Here is a 21096-nt window from a genome sequence, read left to right as displayed (position 1 = left end):
GGCGGGAGTGAGGGTTTGTCATGGAAACAGAAATAATCTTTTTGTAGTTTGGAGTAATTGTGGAATTTGCTGCGGGAAAATTGACAAAAAATTGGACGGCAATTTATTTGAGAAACTGTTTTAGTGTAACGCATTTTGGCGTTTCAATCTTTCGGCAAGCGTTTGTAGAGCAAGCATGTTCAGACGTTTCTTCATGAGTCAGAGATAAATTCACACTTTTATTTGCAATCATAAAAAAAACTGAACATACAAATGAAGCTAAGGCTGACCACATGGTTGCTGCAGGACACTCAGAAACTCTCTCGTCGCCACTGCGGTTGAATTTACAAGCAGGAAAAACTAGAAAGAGTAACATTTGTTATTTCAATAGAAAAAAAAACGTACATAATTCAGTAATTAATTATTAATTATTGCATGACTCCACAAGCTGCTTATGTTTAGAGTGCCACATAAATAAGCTGATTTAAAGTTCTGAAATCTCCATTTGTATTTGCAAGTGCAAGAAAATATTCTGTGGAGCCAAGTGACAAAAGCTGTTCAATCCAACAACTTGTTTTGTACAACTTTCTTCCATTGAAACACAAAATAATTTAAAAACAAGATTTTATACTTATTCTGGTTAGCTTTCTCTAATAAAAACAAACAAACTTTTTGCTCATCTAAAACATTTAAACATAAAAGAAAAGCAAAGACAGAGGGAGCCAAATACTTTTCTACAGCACTGCATGGCCAAAAACTCTAGCACAATGTCATTATTAAACAATACAAGGGTTTCCATGACACATACCAGAAGTTACTAAATATATACTTACAGTGTTATGTTTGATCTGGTTGCTTAAACTGCTTCTAAATCGAAATAAAATGAAGACACGTCAGTAACACTCACTTAAGAGAACATGGATCAGTTGTAAGGCATTGAATAATATCACCTTTACAGACATCATTCATCGTTATTATCATCATCATTTTCTTGCATATAAACAGTGTACAACATAAAAAGACATAAAAACATTGTTTTGTTATATATATATAAAACACAGCAGAGTCATTGAAAAGGCATTTGGTTAAAAATACAGACGACACATAAAAGGTACAGGAACTAAACCTGAAATATTCACATTAGGTTTGATGCAACTGACACAATTACTAATTTAATCGTTATGTTTTAGAGCCGTTTTGTCTGTCCCACCACTCAACATCCTGCATTACAGTGGCAGGAAGCAATATCTGTTAATGCCAGGATTATTAACCAGTTTTAAAATGACACTATGCTTTGACCAAATGAAGAAACTCTGAGGGTACAAATACATTTTGAATAAAACTCGCTAATTTCAATACATTCACACTGTTGCTGTGTGTTAATTGGAGTAGTTACAACTTCATCAGATCCTTGGAAAGCAGCAAACTGTGATCATTTGTGTCCACGGCGTATCACCTTATTCTCAGCTCGCGTATAGCTTTAAAAAGAAAAACAGACTCTTATCCAGAATAAATTTGCTAAGTAAACTCAAAACCCAAACTTTCACTTGGCTCGAGTCAGCTCTTACTTGACCCTCTCTGAGCACACGTTGCGCACTTTTTAAAAATTTTTAGCAAACAAGCTCTCAGAGGTTTTGATTTGGTGCATTCCTTTTGATCGCAGTCGAGCCAAAGTGACCCAGTGGCTCACTCCATCAAAAATGATAAACAACATAGTATGAATATGAGTCGTTATTAGCTTCTGATCCTGGTTTGGCTCCGGATCCTGGAGTTTTTACTGCTCAAGTTTGGTGAAGCTATTTGGTTTCAGGATGCTCTCTGACCTCTGATAAAGTTCCTGGAAACAAGCCAACCATGCACCATGTGGCGACCATGAGAAAGCTCTTGTTAGAGCAGCGAGTCCAAGGAAGCCTTCTGATGGATGATTGAGAATAGTTTATAGACTTTTCTCACTTTTAACCCAATGCCCCCCCAGATTCCTTTGCAGGTATTGTTCTACTTTCAGTCTCCGACATCGGGAGTGTTGTATTTAACACTCCCGATGTTAAATACAACACTGTAGTTAACATACAACACTGTGCAGACCTGTAACCGACCACAGACTCTCAGGTTTAGTCTTTTCTTTAAAGTGACAGACGGGGTTGTGGCCACGTCAAACGCAATGAGCTGCTATTTTAAGACTTGCTAATTAGATCTGAAGCTTGAATAATGTGTAAAGTCCCACTGGCACAGATTTACACATTTAGGATGTGTGAAAATTCAAATCAAATAACAAGGAAAGATGAATCCTTTTGGAAAAAAAAAAAACTTAAACAGGCATATTTGAACCACCAAAGTCATATGCTTAGCAAACATCTTTGTGAATTTATTCTTTTAAAACAAGAGTATAGTTTTAAATAAAAAGACACATTTGAGAAAGATGTGATTCCATTTGCACCCACCGCTGGCTGTTAGTTTGCCACTGAATATTTTGTTTCTTTTAATCAATGAAAGCACTAAGAGATTTTTAAGCAGTGGTGAAATTTAATGGGGATGTTAGAAATATTGCAAGATTTACATGAAAAATTGCTAATGCCCAGCTTGTGCTAATCTACAGCTCTATAAGCGGAGAGTGAACCTCGTAAGAGACACCGGAGATAATGCGACACATAGCTGCTCAGCTTCCAGTTCAGCAGTGGGAACAAATTTCACAAACAGCGTATGATCATGTGAAATCATTTTTTGTTGTTATTGTTGTTGGATTTCCAATTTCACTGGATTTTCAAGTTAATGCTGAAGTCAAACACGAGCAGTTATTCCTTTTAGACCAAAACAAAAGCCAAGAAAAACATTTCTCTCTAAGATAAAACACAATAAATTTTTTTTTTAATGTCCAAATTCTTGTTAAATACAAACACAAAAGCAGCCTGGTGTCGACCAAGTCAGCAGCCAGCCATCAGTCGATTCATATTCATTCATTTTTTTACACGTCGCCGCCATACGCTGTTGTAAACTCGACATCAAGTTAAAAGGCGTTAAAAGTTTCCCTTCCTTGTGGTTTTGTTGGGCCAGCTTCACATGATCCGTCCGTGAATGTGAGAGAGAAGCGTCTCAGACGTCTTGAGGGATACCTTGGTCTCTACAGCCTGAGGAATCAAGAAGCACAAAAAAAAACTTTATATTTTGATACGCAAACATTACAAGAGACAAAAATCAGAGCCTTGTTTCCAATCAGCCGATTAGTAGCTCATGAATACTAACCAGATTTTTTAGATTTGCTTACAGTTCTAGTCAAAAGTTTGCATACACTCATAAGCAGAACATAATCAGCTTATTGTCACCCAAATCAGCTTTTTATGTCACTTTTAAGATGAGGTGAAGTCGAAGGCTTTCAGAAATCAAACATCAAAGCAGGTTTTGGAAACAATGAAGCTGGTTAAAATGTAGCCTTTCGAGTGACAACAGAAATTTCATGGACCATACTTAATGGCAAGAAACAGACAAAAAAAAAAAAAAAAAAAGGAATTAAGCCGATTTTGCCAATAACATTGGTTAAAATATCTAACCAGAATGATGCCAGAAACTTGTTCCAGGTATATTAAACCAATTATTGCAAATGAAGCAAATTCAATCACATGACAAACCTCTGACCAGAACTATCAGTGAAAAGAAACCCCAAGACACAAACAAACAAACAAAAAAAATGAATACACATTCAGACTCAACACGACAAATTTCTCTTATTTGGAGAGACAAACAGAGAAAAGGTTGTGAAGATAGTGGGTGGTTGGATGTGTGAAACATTGCAGAAGCAGCAGTGACAGCAGACTCCAACTTAGTTTTGGGTGAGCGGTGGGTACAAGCACATAACACAAAAATAAGCAACGCGCCGACAACTTCTGCACATCCACAAGAGTGACATAAAAGGGAGTTTTGGAACCGAGTTTTCTCCCAAGGAGTTGTTTTGTTGGCAGAGTGGAGCTGGGCTTGCTGAGGGAGCTTTGCTTCATTTAGTGCTTTAGTCAGTGTGGAAACATCCAACTAAATCCATTCATATTATTTGCTGTTACATTTGACCAGTTGTCTCGAAGGTTAAAACAAACAGACTGAGAGACCAGAATTGTTGGAACGTCGCAATAAAGACACAAATACTGGTGAGAGCAATGCTGTTTATGAAATCTTAAAGTGAAAAATGTTGGTGACATCGAACACGGTTTTAGGAGCTGCACACGGCAAACAAAACAGGGATTTAATCTGAATGAGGGAAACAAAAGCTTAGACAGTTTACATAGCAAAATATTCCCCTGTAAGTCTCAAATCTTACAAAACTGCATGTTTCTTGTGAGAGAAAGAGACAAATTATGTTTTGCGATATGAAAGCTGAGCGTTTCACTGTGTTGCTATGAGACAACATTGCTGTAACTCTAACATTTTTAATCTATTAAATACATATCGTCACTATGTAGATGGTATCAAGGGAGGAATGTCAAATTTTCATCCAAACTTGTTGGGGAAAAAAATATTTGCTTGTAATCTGAAACAGATCTCTCGCATGACCAGCAAAAACTTCCGCTTGAATGAATTGTGGGTTCGATTTTTGATAAGGTGAGCTTTTCTTTGAGGAATCTTTACAGCTTATGGAACATCATTAAAAGCCGAGCAAGTTGAGTTTTGTTGCAAAGCATCTGTGAGACTTGTGATCTGGTGGGACTTTGGGGAGAAAAACAACAAAAGCACTTACCATCAGAAACTTTCCAAAAGGAGAGCAGAGGAAGGAAAAAAGAGGCAAAGACAAGGTTAGTCATAATTATATATGTATAAAAAATCATCTCATCTCTTAATCCAGATATATTACATGAGCTACTGAAAGGATTTACAGCAACACAACTCTGAGACTGGGGCATAGAAGTGAAGATAGTGAGCAGAGGCAGAGGAAGGAAGGAAAAAAAGAAGAAAGAGAGATCAAATTGAAATAATTTTTAGAGAAGGAGGAAAAAGGATCAGAAGGGGAAAATAACACCAAAATCATTACATATATGGAGAGAGAGAACTTGGAAAGAGATATGGAGGCTGATCAAGAGAACAGGAGAACTGATAAAAATCCAATATTTCCGATTGAATTGCTGGAGGCAAAAGAAAGACAAGGAGTGCAGCTGAAAAGGAGCATTTACCTCCCAGAGAAGCAGACACTTGTGCTATAATAATGACCTAACAATTAATCCTCCACCCAAACATGCATGAACGAGTTCGGCTCGAACCAGAAAAGGCAGCAGAAATACCCAGCAATGCTGCAGCCAGCAGAAAGCAGACATTTTTAGGAGTGATGGTCGAGGAAGACAAGAACCCGGAGGCCTGAAAGCCAGTCGGGATCCGTGCACAAAAACGCAGCGGGGCTGCTGGTTCCAAACACACACTCGACGCTCACAGCACTGCAAGCACACGCAGTCTTCCAGGTTTGTGTGTGTGTGTGAGCTGATGTGCTTTGATCGCACGCAGGCAGCAACCACCTCATGCGTGCTCACAAAGGAGGCAGTTCTGCACTAATTCAAAGGCTGCTTCAGCTCACTGGGGGGGATAGAGACTATTTCTCTATGCTGGAGCCAGTTCAGGCATCACTCCTGAAGAAGAAGAAGAAGAAGAAGAAGAAGAAGAAGAAGAAGAAGAAGAAGAAGTAGAATAATAGTAAGAATAATACATCTCATGTCAAGGAAGAAGGAGGCGAAATTTGCCCACCTTCCCATCTCTGTTCTACACGCTCTTGCATCTGTTGTTTATAAATTATACAAGATATCTTGAATACATGGGGGTTTTATATTATTTTGGTAATATTGCTACCAAAGAACAGGGGCGGTGTAATTCAGATTATTATTTTTTTGGCTATGAATAAATCCCAGCAATCAAAATAAGTATCCATCACATCAATCATAAAAGTGAGCACTTCAATCACTTAATTAACATGTTGTTTGTGATTCCTATTCTTTTTGTCCTTCTTGCTTAAAAAAAAGTGGGTTTATCTTTCCAGCAACAAGCGCATCATTTACAATCTTGATCTTAGAAAGCTAAAACACGTGAGGTGATCACAAAGTGAAGAAATGGGTCACTGTGTCACAGTGGAACAACCCGGAAACCATAATGAACCACAACAGTTCATCTACGAATCTGTAGAGGAATATTCACAAAGAAACCGCTCAAGCCTGGATGCTATTCTGTTTAAATAGCATTTGTTTCCAGCTCATTTTGGTTGCTCGCCCAAAGATCTTTTTTTTTAAAGACGTGGAGTCTGACCCAGAGCACAAGGCAGCAGCTCATCTCCACGTCCGCCACTGCGAGTGGTCGACACGTCTGTCAAGCAGTCAGAGTCAAGAATATGCAGACGCGATGCCTGCATATGTATCCAAAAAGCTGGCATGATCCAGAGGGAAGTAAACCCCAAAATAGCACACCATGACAGGAGCGTGTACCCATCACTCTAAACCTCTGCGTCACCTTCATCACCTCCATCAGCTTCCCCGAGGGGCTTCAGGTGAAAATACTGGAATCTGTTGCATTTAGTTCAATAAATGAGTGTGAGCAAGGGTAGACCGAAGTAGAATAAATTGGCCTTTTTAAAAATAAATGTCAATGAATGACTGAATGATTACAGGAGGGTACAAATCACCAAATCTGCTCCCGAGTCCACATTTTACCTAAAAGGAAACATGTTGCACTTATTACACGCATGAATATGAACTGCGTTTAGGTCTCATGGGTGACATCCCTGCGAAATGACGAAGAGGTGAAAGGTCAACACTAAAATCACTCCAAGGCGGAACTGTAGAAGAGCGAGCAGAGGGGCGATAAACGCAGCTACTGACTCGCCAGGATGACCATGTCCATCCCCCAGAAGATGCTCATGATCCATCCAACCATTATGACGGCTGTCAGGATCTGGATGAGGGCAGCCGCCACGTTGAGCCAGAACACGCAGCACACGCCTCTCTCTGAGATCAGCTCGCTGCGTGCGCCGCACAGCACGGTGAACGCCGAGACGAAGGTTCCTGCGACAGAAACAGAGGCAAAGAGAAAAGTCCTGAGCTGCACAGTTTGTCAAAAAGAAAAACAAAGGTAATAACCGCTGTGAAGTTGCAGAAGCAGCCGCACTCATCACTGCCCAGTGTTTGGCTCTGAGATATTTGCAGACTGGCGTGATTAAAGGCTTTTAAAGTAGTTTTCCCCTCTGGTTCATCTCCGGTGAGTTATATCAAACAACTGTCTTCCCTGGGAAATAGACCAGAGCTCTCTGATGAGAAACAATTCACCAGTTAATCTGAAGTCAAACTCACAGCAGGGCCTGGAGCTGCTGCATAACATGCAGAATGTCTTCTCTATACTCATCTAGCACAATTACTATAAGGTAAAAAAAAAAAAAATCAATAAGAAATGGAAATGTAATTAGTTTTTTTAACATGTGGAATATTATCTAATATGTTAGCAATCATCTTCTTGACACAAATTTCAGATTTATGACGTTCATAAAATCTCAAGGATCTCTCACAGTCCCCCGTCTCTTCTGACTCCGAGCTATCAGACAAGATCACCACGCACACAAGTTAATGCAAACACATGCAGTAGTCTGTTTGAGGCTGCTGCTTAGAGTAAGAAGCCTTGTCAAAGTATTTATACCCCTTAGATTGGGCCTGGTTACAAACGGAAAGTTCAGCGTGCCTCATTGAGTTTTTATGCGGTAGATTACAATTCAAATTAAGCTGATTTTTATGGTTTTCCTTCTTCTGGAATCGAATGCGTGTGGAATGGCAGCATCATGCTGTGCGAGTGAACTTCTTCAGCAGGTACAGAGAAGCCGATCGGAGTTGATGGGAGGACGGACTGAACAAATACCGGACATTCCTGGAGGAAAACCTGTTGAAGGCTGTAAAAACCCTGCAGAGCTTCACCTTCTGCGAGGACTGAACATGGTTTAAATTCAAGCACAGTCGTCTTCGAACGGCCTAGTTGAAGTCTAAACTTAACTCATTTCGGTAAGACTTGAAAAAAAAAACATTTGGACACATCAAAAATCAGTGTGACTGAATCTGAGTTGCTATGCAAAGAATAATTAGCAAATACTTTGGTATTGTTTAAAGCTAGTGGAGACGTTCTACAAAAGACTGACAGGAAGACTGAATACAAATAAACCACTCCTTTATAATATGTTCTATTTGTAAAAAATTGGAAAATGTAGATATTCTTCAGCCTCATGTACTTTGTGATGGTATATCTGAAACTAGATAATATTTTTTAAAAAGTTCAAGATGTCTGAATATTAAAACAGTTTTAACTGACCCCAGTTAAAACTGTATTTATCATAAACATACAGAGTGACCGTGGGCCAAGTCACATAAACCGCATCGATTATACTGTGACTTTACTGCCTCTGTAATACATCCGCTCGGCTTGCAGCCACTGTGGCATCATGTCTCCATTCCCTGAAAGCCCCACAGCCGTATTAACCCTCCACTGACTGCATGAGCTGAAATGAGGGATCGTCTCTCTTTTCCTGAATGCAGCATCGCTCCTCACCCAGCACACCTCGGCACACTTATATCCGTCCTGTGCGAATGTGGGTCACGTTGTCTGCGCACATAAACCACATTACTGTATCGCTGTGTTTCCATAACAACACATGCTCATGAATAGCATTTTCTGCACATAAAGGCATAACCGTTGCTCTTTGACATGAAGTTAATGGATGATTCTTGTTCCTCCATGTTTTTCTTTTGGATTATCTTGCCAGCGACGGACTGCATTGGATTTCGCCTTCCTGTGTATATTCATCCATTTATAGTCATGACTGGGGTTGAGACTAAGTTGGTCAGATGTCTTAGAGTGTGTTTGTGTTTTAGTGTAAACTGCATTAAACTACTGAACCCCGGGTTTTCTAACATAATCTGTGGCATAAACATTTTCTCCATATATATGTTCTTACGCGTGCTTGTGTGGTACTTTATGTATTAGAGTTGTTTTCTTGGTACTATTTCCACTGGAGCAGGTTGGTTGAAATATTTTTTCTCTCTCCTAATTCTTGAGAATCCTAATTCAAAAGCGGCATTTCATATTTACTCGGGTCAAACAAACACACCAAAGTAGAAATCCAAGGGGTTCGACGTATCATTGCTTCTCAGAAGTGACGCACCAATCAGCTGACAGCCTGTCAGTGTGCTGTCTTGACTTTCACCGCTTTGAACAGGGTGGCTTATGTTAATAAAATCTCATTTATGGATGCTTTTACTGAAACGTCAGTAGACGTGGTTACTTGAGTGACAGCCTACGATGCTGTGATGTTGCTACGCATTCATCTGCATTTAAAGTGGGAAGAGACGATCTCAGAAAACCTTGTGATATTATTGCTAAATTGTGACAACAACATAGCGTCAGCTGCGATAAATCCACATTTAATTTAGTCCTCTGTCAGTTGTCTTTATGTAGCTTTTTAGCTTTTGTTGTGTTGAAAACTATCTTGTGTGCCAGGTGTGAACATCCAGTGAGACGCCACTCTTTTAATTGGCTGACAACACAGGAATACCATTACCCACAAACACTGCATTTTAAACAGTCCTGTCTTATTAATATCACATGCCCTGATGCGTTGGATATTGGATTAGCCAACTCAGGTTTCAGTCTTGTACACACAGGCGTGGTGTTGTGTGAACACGCAAATGTGTGCGCATACTTGTGTGTGTGTCTGTGTTTTGTTTTGTTTTTTTCTAATTCAGTTTGGTCACAAATAGGAGCCTCAAAACCATAAAGAAGAAAAATACTGTAAAATTTTCATTGAAAACGATGATCAGATGTGATGAAACTGCAAATTCATCAGCGGCAGCGGCACAGCAGGACAAACAAGCCTTTCACCTCAATTTGTTGTCTTCCTGCAAGGCTGAAAACATTTATTTTTATTTTTCCCAGAAAATGTTGTTTGTTCAAGAAATTATTTGAAAACTTTGAGGATAAAAACTATTGTGTGAATAAGTTTTCATGTAGAACACCTTAATTTAAAGCTAACCCACTACCGATACTGAGGCCAAACTTGCTGTTATGCTCAAGAGCTTATGACATTAACCACAATTTCTCTTGTACTAATTCTTAAAATATTCACATTGTTGATCTGCATTCTAAGTTCAGATAATCGGCTTTCACTAAAAATACATAAGCAATAAATAAAAACAAAGATTTCTTACAGAAAAACACACTGTACATGGAGCACATCCCTATGAGGAGTTTCTCTTGTGCTTTCCACACTGAGTATCCCGTTACATCAGGGTATTACAATTGTGAATCAACAATTTCCATTTATTTATTCACATAATCACTTTTAGTCATACATAATTAGTGCTTTTCTCCAAAAGAATGACTTGTTCTCTGGTTTTCCAACTTCCTGGTTTGAGTTCAAGAATGCATCAGAAGACATTCTTACGAAAAATGAAGCAAATTATTTACCTTATATTTGAAAACTGGCTGTAAAAGACAGTTGCGCCATGCAACTTCTTGAAGTCAAATCAACATCTCCATTCAGACAGTCAGCTGATCTGTCTGTCTGGCCGTCGTCTCTTCGAGCTTTTCTGTTTCCCTTCTTTTTGCGAAATCTGAACTGATTTCTGCAAACGCTGACAGCCACACTAGAAGTGCCAGTGGGCGTCATGTGCATTGCAACTTTGGTCCTTTCCTCTCTGCAAGCTTCGGTTCTTGTCACTTTGGAGGAATTCAAACACCAGGAGGAAAAAGGCGAACAGGTGGAAGGAAGGAGGAGCGAGAACGGCCCGGCTGCCAGCTGAGTCTTGCTCCTTGGAGAGAAGATTCAGCCAAAGATTGATCATGTTCGGGTCAGTTTGATCACAGATCATGTCTGTGATTAATTCCAAGGTAGATAAATAAACAGGGCAGATGCATCAGCCTTTTAAACGAGTGATAGCATACCTCGGTCGGCATGCTGTCACCCTTAAATGACTAAAAGACGCGGAAAAACGCCACTTGACCTCTTGCATTTGAAGTGCTCAGTCTTTCACCTCCAACTCACTTCAAAGCCTCTCACATAAAAGAGCAGCAGGAGCAGAAACCGCTCAGATCGGATCTCCAGGTCGTCGAGGCCTCGCCCACCAACAGATGCTCTGGCCGCCTGGTGGAGCCGCCCACTTTCAGATGTGACTGACAGCGAGCTGCATGGTTACGCATCACTTCCATCTGAGCTTTGGCATGCAGAGCAGGATTCATACGGTCGGGCTACTTTCACTTTTCCTGTCTGGTGTCCAACTTCTGCTCACTCTGTGAGGTACTGATAACACGTGTCGCCTTCACAGAGCAGCTGGTGTTAGCGTGTTTGTCATCTTTTATATCCACTAAGCAAAGGAAGTTATTATGGCTAAAATACTTTTCTATTTTCTTGAAATCTAAAATCGGACATATTGCCTATAGAATTGATTATTATTAAGATTATTTATTTATTTTTTTTTAGCTATTTCTTTCTCGTCTTTATAAATGCAAAAAAGTCAATAAACAAGAAACATTTTCTCAGCCGGTTCCTTTGAGACTTATGGCTCATGGCCACTGGATTTTTTTAAGCCAGAAATAGCTTCATGTTGAGGCCTAAAACAACATGACAGGATCAGGGTAATAAAACAGGAAGGCTGCACATTTGAGTGTGATGTCATGACAGCAAAAATAATGATATCAATGACTGAATTTGCTGCCAAGATGATAAATCAGCACACTAGAGGGTGGAGGTCAGACCTCGAAACACTGGAGACTCTAAAGGTCACGTCATATTATCGGTAACGACACAGTAACACTAAAACAGAATAACTACACAAAATAAGTTTCATATTGATGCTGCTATTTGAAACATATTGACTTATCTATTTCATTTTCTCGGATTAGCATATGTAACTTTTCAACTTGATTGCAGGGTCAACTTACGGGGAAAACTACAAAGCAATATATGTTGTAGAAACTCATCATAACAAAAAAAAAGGATCCACAAACCAAGGGGAAAGAACTAATGCAAATGTAAATTCAAACATAATATGTAGAATATAAACCAATATGGCAACACCTCACTGGCAATAGAGAACACAGAGAAATTAGGTGTGACCTGCTGAGCATAAATAAACTGTTTTTATTCTCAAACCACGTATTTGAACTTATTTTGTTTCAACTGCTAAACTTTTATGTTATTTAGTTATGATTTCTTCATTATCTGTCCCTCATACTTCCTATTTAAAGTCAGTCTTCGTCTGCCTGCAGAAGTACAGTAGATAATGGGTTTTCCTTTTAGAAAAAAAAAAAAAGCCTTTCATAAGCAGTGAGGCGAACATGATGGATGACGTTCGATAATCTACACCAAACTTGAGAAAGCAGCGCCAATTTGCTTCAACAGGCGACGACTTTCCCTCCGCCTCCCCGGAGCTTCGCCACCGCCTCCTCAACTCAGAACAAACCCTTCACTGTCTGTGACACATCCAAGCTGCTGCTTGGTGACAACAGTTAGTTAATTGCTCTTCCTCTCTCTGCCCATATATCTGTTTTGTTGCGACACTAGAAAAAATTATTTCCTAGGGCAAAAGACAGGGACAGGTTGTGAGAAACTGGTGCTGCTTGTATGAAACACAGCATGCTCGGGTTGTTCCGCAATGCCTGAATAAGACTGTGCTGTTAAAACAGCTCATCTTGTGTGATCTCTTTTAAACTTAACAAATCCTTGAAGTCAACACTGATACACTCCACACAAAAACAAAAATCTTCCGTGGTTTTTCTCCAGAGGGACCTCCTTGAGCCGACCCGCCTGTGCTCTTAGCTCCTTTTGTATGGCATGTAAGAAAATTGTGAGAGTTTGAATGTGCGCGCCTAGATATTAGCCAGACTTATTACTATAATTACACAGAGAGCTCTACAAGGCACCCACTGCCAGAGTGGGAGTCTAATGACAGAGTGTGAGCGTGTCAAGGACAAAAAGACAAGAAGCCTTAAAGGGAGAGGAAGACATTAGGAACCTAAACTTCTTTCCAAAGGGGGAATTGTTTTAGGTAACTTCTAATTATGCAGGTAAAACAATCATGCTTGTGTGCATGATTGTCAAAGAAGGGTCATTTCAGTGATTGAACAGCACCAACTTTCCTACAATGTGAGCGCAAACTCTGTCATGGTGAAATGTCAACATGAGTCAGTACCTCAACGCGGTAATCGCATGTAAAGACATGTGACTGCTGCGTTCCACGTGAGTCCAATTTACTGCTCTGATATCATTATAGCGTTAGAAAGAACAGTGAGAAGTTTCCGTCCAGATAAATCTCTGCAGGTCTTTGTTCAGCTTACATTTCCAATTCCACCAATTTGAGTAATATTCAGCATTTGTTATGTTTGCTGATTGAAAGTCATTATGTGGATATGGTAAGGTACACATGCAGCTGCCGGAGAGTCACGTCATTAAAAGTCTGATGTCAGATGAGAAAGCTGTCTTACGCCTGCTGCCGAGTGAAGAACTCACGCTATGCAAGTTGCATGTGTTTCACTAATTGGACGCTAATGTTGCAGCAGGTTATTTTGTTGTGGGAATGTATTTTTCTCTGTTTCATACAAACAAAACCCAATGGGTGACAATCTAGAAAAATACACAAGAAAAAAAAAGCTGCCTTTCTTTCCCGTTTGGATGTCAGGATGTTTCGTCTCACACTTGTTCTTGGTTCTAAGGTCACAGCTTGAAAAATGAAGGCAATAAGAGCTATTAGCCGTCATGATTAATCTCTAAAACTTAGAAAGCGAGTGCTTGAAATTATCACATTCAACATGTTCCTTGATTTCAGTGTTTGCTGCCAATATTGAAAGTGCCAGGAGCTAATCAGCACACGGTAAAAATAGCTGAACGTTTGTCGTTTGATGGCCACTCCTGAGGTGACAAAAAAATGCAAGAGCAGACGGTTTAAAATAACCCCGAGGAGCTGCACAGCTTGATGCTGATTGGTTCATTTCTGATCTGTTTCAAAGGAGTGTGTTTTAAGATGTTGAGTAAAATCCTCAAATGCAAGGCCTCTGTCCATAAAGAGTGACAGCGTTATTGGTCCAAGTAGGCTGGCTCATGTGTACAAGCACATGGTTCTAATTACAAGAAAAACTGAATTGTGGTCCTGGAGCTAATGAGTGAGATCAACACTACTGTACACCCTTCACCACCATGCTCTCAAACACACAGCGGAGGGAGGATTTAATGTTATTGGAGATTGAACATACCAACCCAACCACCCGAATCTGAGCTTCGAACCACACCACTCATGTTTGACATTAGCTGAACCCACTGCAGTTGTCAATGTCAAGTAGATTTAAAGCCAGTAATTAATTTACTATTCATCAACTTTCTCTTCAAGGTGTCTCAATACCTCCCTGGAAATTATGGCTTAGACGACAACAAGCGAGAGCAAGAAGTCGTTTCCTCCTCCAGAAGCCAACGTGAAGTGACTGATACGCACAGATGGGCTCCTGTTGAACAGCATATCACCTGCGTTGCAACGCCCAGCATAGCTCCTGCTAGACCGACAATAAACACGTTCAAATTGTCCAAGAAGGAGCGAATACTCTTCAGGCCAAACACACACAGGTCCTAGCCTGTTAATGCCTCAGGATTCAATTAGCAGAGAAGGAAAGTGTAATTATCAACTCAGAAACACTTGTTAATTCTGACCAGAGCGAGAGTCTCTCCTCGGCTTTGTTGTCGGTTATTAATGTGTTAAAATCTGTGCTAATAACCGTGTTAATTTCTGCCCTCTGCTGCTTCCTGTTTACAGAGCAGAAGAGAAGCAGCTGAATGAGAATTAAATCAATCAGCAAGACTCCTGTTGTGTAATATCTATCATAACAGGGAAACACTGAGACTGTTGCTGTTTGGGCTTCTCAGAAATTTCATATTTGGTTCCATTTCCCAAAAACCTTCAGAAAATAATATGTTTATCTAATTTTCAAATTTATTTTAAACTGTCATTAGCTGAAAGGGATGTTGAATCAGTTTGCAAAGAATGTTGATTATTGCTTATTTATCAAGGATATAGTTAGGATGTGATAATTTCCTGGATCATGTGTATTGATCCAGATGTTCTGATAATAACATCTGTCTCCTTTTTATGTTAGTCAAAAAACATCTGTTTCCATGAACCTGGCAGTTCATGGAAACGGTACGGGTTTTGTTCCCGCTCCAAGAGTGTTCGCTTTTATTTTGAAAGAGGCAGGCCGCTTTTAGAGAGTCAGGGATAGCAAGGCAGAGAGGAAAAGAATATGGAGTGGAGTAAACTGGGAAACCTCACAACAAAAAACAAAATGAGGAAAGAAATACTGGAATCAATATTAGGAACTACCTTCCAAAATGCAAGTCTGCATTGCATGCAAGTGAAGCAGATTTACAAGTCCCTATAAAAAGACCAAAAACACATTTTACTCAGTTAAAGACAATATTTTTTTTTTGAGTATCAAAGTAGGGAGATGACATTATGGCTTTGTGAGCTTCTCATAGGTTGACTTACAACATGTGTTTTGAATGGGGGCAAACATTTTTTAAAACACAATGCTTCTGTTCCCATCATGTAAAAATCAGAATAAACCAGGTAGGATATTAAGAACATGATTTCACCATTTCTTGTAAATCTGTGAGCACCACTTCTAGATATCTGAAGATGCCACATTCATCTGTTCAAAGAACTATATGGATGAGAATGTCCAGGAATTATACTGTCCCATCTGTGTCTCAAAGACGAAATGTTCTTGTGAAAAATTGGAATATCAATCGAAGAGTTAAGGGACAAGACCTTGTGAAGATGCTGGTTGAAATTGTGTCACTATACACATCAAAACAAGTCCCGACCCAACATGAGCCGAAAACTAGGCAAGGAGGAAGTCATTGCTCCAAAGGCAAAATGAAAATTTAGCCTGCAGTTTGCATGTCCATGCAGTGACAAAGTTCTTAATTGTCGAAGACCCCCTGGGGTGTGATGACGCTGATGTTGAAGTGTTTGATCGCAGTGACCGTTGTTACACTTCACAAAACAGATAGCATGATGAGGGACAACATCCTGTGGAAATATTGACGCAACATCTCAATAGAAGTAAAGGCACCAAGTAATTAGTTACAATGTGGCTCAAAGACAACAACACCGTTGTTTTAGAGTAGCCCACACACAAGCCCTGATTACAGAAGATTTACTGGCAGCGCTACAAGTGTTTGTCCAAGTAAGGCAAGCTGCAAACCTGACTCATTTGCTGCTGCTCTGTTGGGAAGAATTGAAAGAAGCTTAGGATGCTACATAAGCAAATGTAATTTAAATCAAGTTTTTTTAAAAAAATGCATAAATATTTTCTTATTATTCTTGCGTTTCGTAAGTGGAAATATTTTCGGAAATACTCACTTATCTGTTCCCAGAATGTTTTGTTTAATTAAATGCAACACAGTGAGGGAACAAGGTGTGTCTTTTTATCTTGTGTTTCTGGTTCCACTGTTTCTGCACCCCCATACATCAACCTCATTCACGACTTCATACGGCTCCACATAATTAATTTACTCTTAATTAGTAACCTTTAGATACATTTTGATTGTTTTTTGTCACTTTTACGTTTGAGTGCAGCCTGTGTTTTCCACAAAACAATAACCAGCGCTCCAGATGTCGCTCCACAAATTTATCCCAGTTTGTTGCACCTGTGCATAAATTCCTCCAGGGGATGGCGTCCAAATTCAATCACACTGTTCCATTATTATTATTATTATTATTATTATTATTATTATTATTATTGGCCGCAAATTGAATAGAGAACGTTATGCTGTTTTTCAGTTAAAGTCACTTCGAGCCAAACGGCCATGCACACGCACACACACACACACATGCACACGCACACACACACACACACGCACACACACGCACACACACTCCATTTTAGTCATCGTTGTTATGGCAACTAGCCGCAGCTATTCAATGAAATGTCAAAACATTCAGGCACAAAAAAAAAGAAGAAAAACCCTGCACACACACGCGCTCACTCTGTGTGAGCAAGAAGCTCAGACACACTGAGGTGAAGCGTCGCCTTGATGCCAATATTTATGTCAAAAAGTGACTTTCAGAGCAGATTGAGAATTGTAAAAGAACAAAAATTTCTCATCAATTCTCCATGTTTTTCTCCATTCTCTTAATTCTACGTTGAATAACTGCTTCAAAGTAAAAAAAGTAGTAATCTTAGTTTTTTTTTTTTTGAATTATTTTTTATGACAAATTCCTTATTGTAGCTCACTGAGATTTGCTCTAAACAAAATGCGGCTCAACACACATTTTGTGTGGATGATGCCACCTGCTGAGACTGTGCATATATTAGTTTGTGTGTCATAAAGGGCCAGATGTTGCTGCATGACGTGACACAAAAACCTAGACGCCCAGCAGACTGACGGATGAAAGATCGGAGGGTGCAAAGGGTTTAAACTGCTTCATACCAAGTGAATCAGACTGACTGCATTATGGAGTTTCTTCAGCTGCACACAACAGACACATAACAATAATTGATTTTTATTATTTATTGCTATGAACAGCAGGAAAGGCATAAAAAGACACCTACCTGATATCATTTTTTTAAAAATGGGGGCTTTTCACATGTCATGTTTTCTATTATTACTCATTTCCATTGGCCTGAAAATGGTGGAAATGAAATAGTGATAAATAAACATATATTCTCTTTGTGTTTATGTCAACACAAAGAGAAAATAATTGGATGTAAATTGTCCATACAAGTGTTTGGTTTGTTAAATTGTAAAATTGGAGGCAATTGTCTGCTGGCCTGCCAGTCGGCAGTCACAGAGTAAAACTTACAGCGTTGCATGGGTTAGTGACTAATCTGGATTAGGAGCCTGTCAAAGAGTTAATTCCTCCAAACAGCGCCAGGGTTTGTTGTCTTGATAACAAATGACAAGTCTGCCTACACTAACATTGCCCACACTTGACTTGATTTATCCATCCATTGTGAGAATATTGCTGCCATAATGATGACACCTGTGACATTTCTGCTTCACCCAGATTGTGACATTTTCTAGTTGCAGTGCATTAGCACCTGGCAAAGTCAGGTTGGTGTTTTCAAACACCTGACACTTTTCAAGAGGTGTGAAAAAGAGCTCTGACTGCCTTTATTTGCCTTTTCTTTCAGGTGTTTCACAGAGATAGACACACTCTGGCAAGTTTTTGAACTTGCAAGTCAGGAGCCAAAGGGGAACGTTGTGAAAGCATGGTCCAATATGTCTAGTGTTCTGGTTTTACAAATATAAAATCTGAAGTATTCTGGCTGCAAAAAGAGTACATTTTGGATCATTCAGATAATTAGCCAGGTCTCAACCACTCTAAAAGTTTTTTTTTCAGATGTGATTAATAATAGAGGTCATACATTTCCATTAGCATTCAAGTATTCAACTTAGACTAATGCACTCAAAAGAAAAGTTTTATGAGTGCCGTTATAACTTCAGTCTAAACCTAATTAAACTTTTAACTAAACGCTTAAACTGAGTACTTTTTTTTTCTTGTTACAGCAGACATTGTTCTGTTTAAAAATGAATGGCCACTTTATGTGGAATTAAGTTTGATGTGACACATAGGGTGTTTTCACTCCAGATGGTTCAGTAAACTTGGTTCGGTTGGAGACCAGAGCTTTTAAGTTGGCTGTATTTTCAGCTGCTGCTGTTTGCTTTCACAAAAAAGCAAACAGCAGCAGTGTTCACCTCCTCACCTGTGGTGGCGCTGCACCAAGAACTAATGAAACAATTGACATGGAAACCTCTGAACAAGACATGAACGCTACTTCCTTCTTGCAAAATGTAAACAAAAATGGAGAGGCATTGGATTTTAGCAGTTGTAGGATTTCTCTTTGGTTTTGGGTAAATGAGGCATTTCTCCTGCAAAGAAGTGCAACCAAATGTTTGTTTTGGTTGCATTTACCCAGAAAACGCTGCACTATAATTCGCTTCCTGGATTTGGACCAGTGACACATTGATGCATACCTCCTCAAACAAACTTTTCAGGCAACAAAATAGATTTTAACTAAAGCGGACTAAACAGATCAGGTGTGAATGCACCCGTAGTCTAAACCAAGACTTACATCAACATGTGACAGGATGAAGCTGGAATCAAACGTACAACCTTCCAATTGCAAGACAACTACCCATTGAGCCACAGATGATCCAGTGGCTATAACTATGTGGTCTACAGGTAGTTTATAGGCATGAACATAAAGTCTATGCTCTTAACCGCAGGGTTTAAGGTAAAGCATAGAGTTTATAGGTGTAACCACACAATGTTACACTTACAATCTTATTGGCTGTACACATAAACAATGACATCACATGCATAATTCCTTCATGTAGTAATTTTCGTGGCAAACAATGATCAACTTCAGCTTTGGTGCTAACTCTTGTAGCATTAATTTCAGATAGCGGTATGACAGAAAGAGTGATTGTGAACTCACCAAGCCCAGGTATGAAGGTGTTTAGGAAAAGACAAATGACAGCCACGGGGAACGGCATTGTGGGTATTGCAGCCCGGAGAGGTCCCTTCTTCTCCCGAACCTCCACCACCACTCCTCCACCAGCCAAGGGGGCCCCAGCCATAGGTTTGGTCCCGAGACCGTCCTCTGTTTTAAGGCGCCCCTGCTCCGTTCCTCCTTCTTTCTGAGCCATCTGTCTTTCCTTCTCTTTCTCTCTTTCACCCAGATGCTGAAATCGGAAATGCCTGTGCAAGTTTTACGACAGCAGCTTGGCAAATCTGAAGCCTAAAAACTGTTCATTGACAAGAAGTTCAATTTACACAGGATCAACTTCAAATCCAACAGCTCACGTGAACAGCTGTCTTTTCAAAGCTTAGTAAATGAAAGCATAAATTAGTTGCCCAAAAGCATTTATAAGTTAAAGTAAAGGGTTAATGCTTTTCTGAGATTTGTTGACTTCCAGTCAACTTTAAAAGCATTCAGCACTTTGCCTTAAAGGTTTTCAGGAGTCAAGGAATATCTTTGAAATTCAAGTATCCTGCAAAGGAGGTGCTAAAATCTCTTTGAAAAGTGACTGTCAAATTATTTCAGTCAGGAAAAAAAAATGTCTTAAAGGAAGAGAGAATTTTGCTCTAAAACAGGAAAAAATATTCCGTGTTCAGCCACCTCTTCATCAGAGGTCAGTGAGCTGAGTCCTTGTAAAACATCTCGCAAGATGCTGATCTGAGATAACTCCTCCTCAGATTGTTGGAATGCTTTTAGAAAAATCCTCTTAAATGTGTATAGCTCTCTCTCCCTCTCTTTCTCTTTCCTTTGCTTCTTTCTTTCTGTAAAATCCTTCTGTCTTATCTAAATGCACTTCTCTTACGGAGAGGAAACCATGAATACAGCTCTGCTTATTTTACTACATCTCCTTCTCACTCTCTCTCTCTTTCTGTCTCACTCTGCTCCTCCCTTGTCTTTCCTCCATTTAAAGAAACAGTACACCCACCCAGTGTTTCACATCAATGAGGTCACATGCAACAAGCAGTTAGGTGTATTGGGTCGATGAAGCTAATGCACCCATTGTTTTATGTTGCATTTATCTTCATGTTGAAATATTTATACGTTGTTTGTTTATTTGTTCATAGAGACAAGAGTTTCCGAAAATAAGTGAAAGATAATGGATGCAGATGCTCTCAGGTTGATCCATAAAAATCAATGATCATGAAAGCGTATAACGCAACAGGGCTGGTGCTTCTCTCCAGCAACCGAGAAGCAGACAAACGGTCATACTTGCACACACACATACCTAAAGACAGTTTGGATTAACCAAACGTGTTCCTGGACAGTGGGAGGAATCCAGAGTACCCGGAAAGACCACATGGATGCACACACAAAACATGCAAACATAAAACAAGACCCCATGCTGGGATTTGAACCCAGGATTTTTGTGACGTCAGACAACAGTGATACCAGCTGAACTGCTGAACCACTCACAGTTCGAAATTGTTATTCTTATCATTATTAAACCTAATCGTTCTCTTTTGTTTGAGAAACAACTGGTCTAAAAAAAAGGGTACACAATCCATTACATATCCTAGCTTTTGGAAATATTTAAGGCCATGATGACAAATTTCTTCTTGA

At 39.6% G+C, this 21096-nt stretch overlaps 1 protein-coding gene across 2 annotated transcripts; it reads right to left on the bottom strand.

Annotated features, from left to right (window-relative positions):
• Window positions 1-205: 205 nt before the first annotated feature.
• Window positions 206-20445, bottom strand: stum (stum, mechanosensory transduction mediator homolog). Of its 2 annotated transcripts, XM_055044188.1 has the most exons (4): window positions 19453-20445; window positions 4700-6995; window positions 813-3104; window positions 206-339 (listed from the first exon to the last, which is right to left on the bottom strand). In XM_055044188.1, exons 1-2 carry the CDS (start codon window positions 19661-19663, stop codon window positions 6805-6807), a joined length of 402 nt encoding a protein of 133 aa, XP_054900163.1. In that variant the 5' UTR covers window positions 19664-20445; the 3' UTR covers window positions 206-339; window positions 813-3104; window positions 4700-6804. The 2 variants fall into 2 exon arrangements, with proteins under 2 accessions (XP_054900163.1, XP_054900162.1); XM_055044187.1 differs by having other exon boundaries at window positions 206-3104.
• Between the last annotated feature and the right edge of the window lie 651 nt (window positions 20446-21096).

This window comes from Poeciliopsis prolifica, unplaced genomic scaffold (genome assembly GCF_027474105.1).
Source record: "Poeciliopsis prolifica strain line A6 unplaced genomic scaffold, Auburn_PproV2 SCAFFOLD020, whole genome shotgun sequence".
Lineage (NCBI taxonomy): Eukaryota > Metazoa > Chordata > Actinopteri > Cyprinodontiformes > Poeciliidae > Poeciliopsis > Poeciliopsis prolifica.
This window is presented reverse-complemented; position numbering and strand designations above follow the sequence as displayed.